Below are 989 nucleotides of genomic sequence, written 5' to 3'. Positions count from 1 at the left end.
GGTGGACAGAGGTGGACCGGGTGGACGGTGGTGGTCCAGGTGGACGGGGGTGGACAGGGTGGACCAGGGGTGGTCCAGGTGGACTGGGGTGGACCCGGAGACATGCGCACCCTCTTTCCTGCGGCCAGAGAGCTGGGGCTGGCGCCTTCCCCGCCCCGGAGCCCCCGGGCCGAGCCTGCGGTACCTGTTACACAGACTCCCCGTGCTGACGCCGCCTCCTCAGCACAGACAAACGGGACACGCGGACCCCGTGTTTGGTCTCTACACACGGAGTAACAGCACCAGGGTGACGGGACCCTGCGGCAGCTCGGGTCAAGCTCGGGCGATTGCACGATCTGCGTGAAGCCCGCTGGCCAGGAGCTCTGCGAGAGCGTGGGGGCCTGCGCGGGATCGGCCCCAAGCTCCAGCCCACCCAGGCCCACCGGGCCCACGGCCCCAGGAGACCCAGCAGAGACCCAGCGAGGCCGGTCCCGCCCCTCCCTGAGACCCTGGGACGGGGGCTGCATGTCCAGGGCTGCCTCTAGGCCGCGGGTCACAGGATAGTCACCTGCATCCGACGCCTGCGCTCGGCCGGCCACGGGGCCCTCACAGCACTCGGCCGGGCCACGGGGGCCTCACGGCGCTCAGCCGGGTCACGGGGCCCCTACGGTGCTCAGCCGGGACCCACGGGGCCTCACAGCGCTCATCCGGGGCCCCGAGGCCCCACGGCGCTCAGCCGGGCCCCACGGGGGCCCCACGGCGCTCAGCCGGGCCCCACGGGGGCCCCACGGCGCTCAGCCGGGCACGCGACGCTCACCTGTGCTTGACCCAAGTGTCGCTCTCGCTGGCGCGCTCCGTGTAGTTCTGCGGCAGGAAGCCCCGGCAGCCCGTCCGCTGCGAGGTCCCCATCACCCAGCCCTCGCTGGCCTCGTCCTGCTGCGTGGGGTCCACAAAGATGAAGTCTCCGGGGTTGAGCGCCAGCTCGTCCATGTTCTGCGGCTTGTACTGGA

The 989-nt window shown here is 72.1% G+C and overlaps 1 protein-coding gene across 1 annotated transcript in view; it reads right to left on the bottom strand.

Moving 5' to 3' along the window:
• Positions 1-989, bottom strand: part of UBASH3A (ubiquitin associated and SH3 domain containing A) — a 19,279-nt gene that overhangs the window by 9,536 nt on the left and 8,754 nt on the right. Inside the window, exon 6 of the mRNA XM_012731049.1 lies at positions 797-984. Within this exon, the coding sequence (XP_012586503.1) occupies positions 797-984 (188 nt within the window). The remainder of the gene's footprint in view (positions 1-796; positions 985-989) is intronic.

Source organism: Condylura cristata, unplaced genomic scaffold (assembly GCF_000260355.1).
Source record: "Condylura cristata isolate star-nosed mole 26May11 unplaced genomic scaffold, ConCri1.0 scaffold00003, whole genome shotgun sequence".
In the NCBI taxonomy this organism is placed as follows: Eukaryota; Metazoa; Chordata; class Mammalia; order Eulipotyphla; family Talpidae; genus Condylura; species Condylura cristata.
This window is presented reverse-complemented; position numbering and strand designations above follow the sequence as displayed.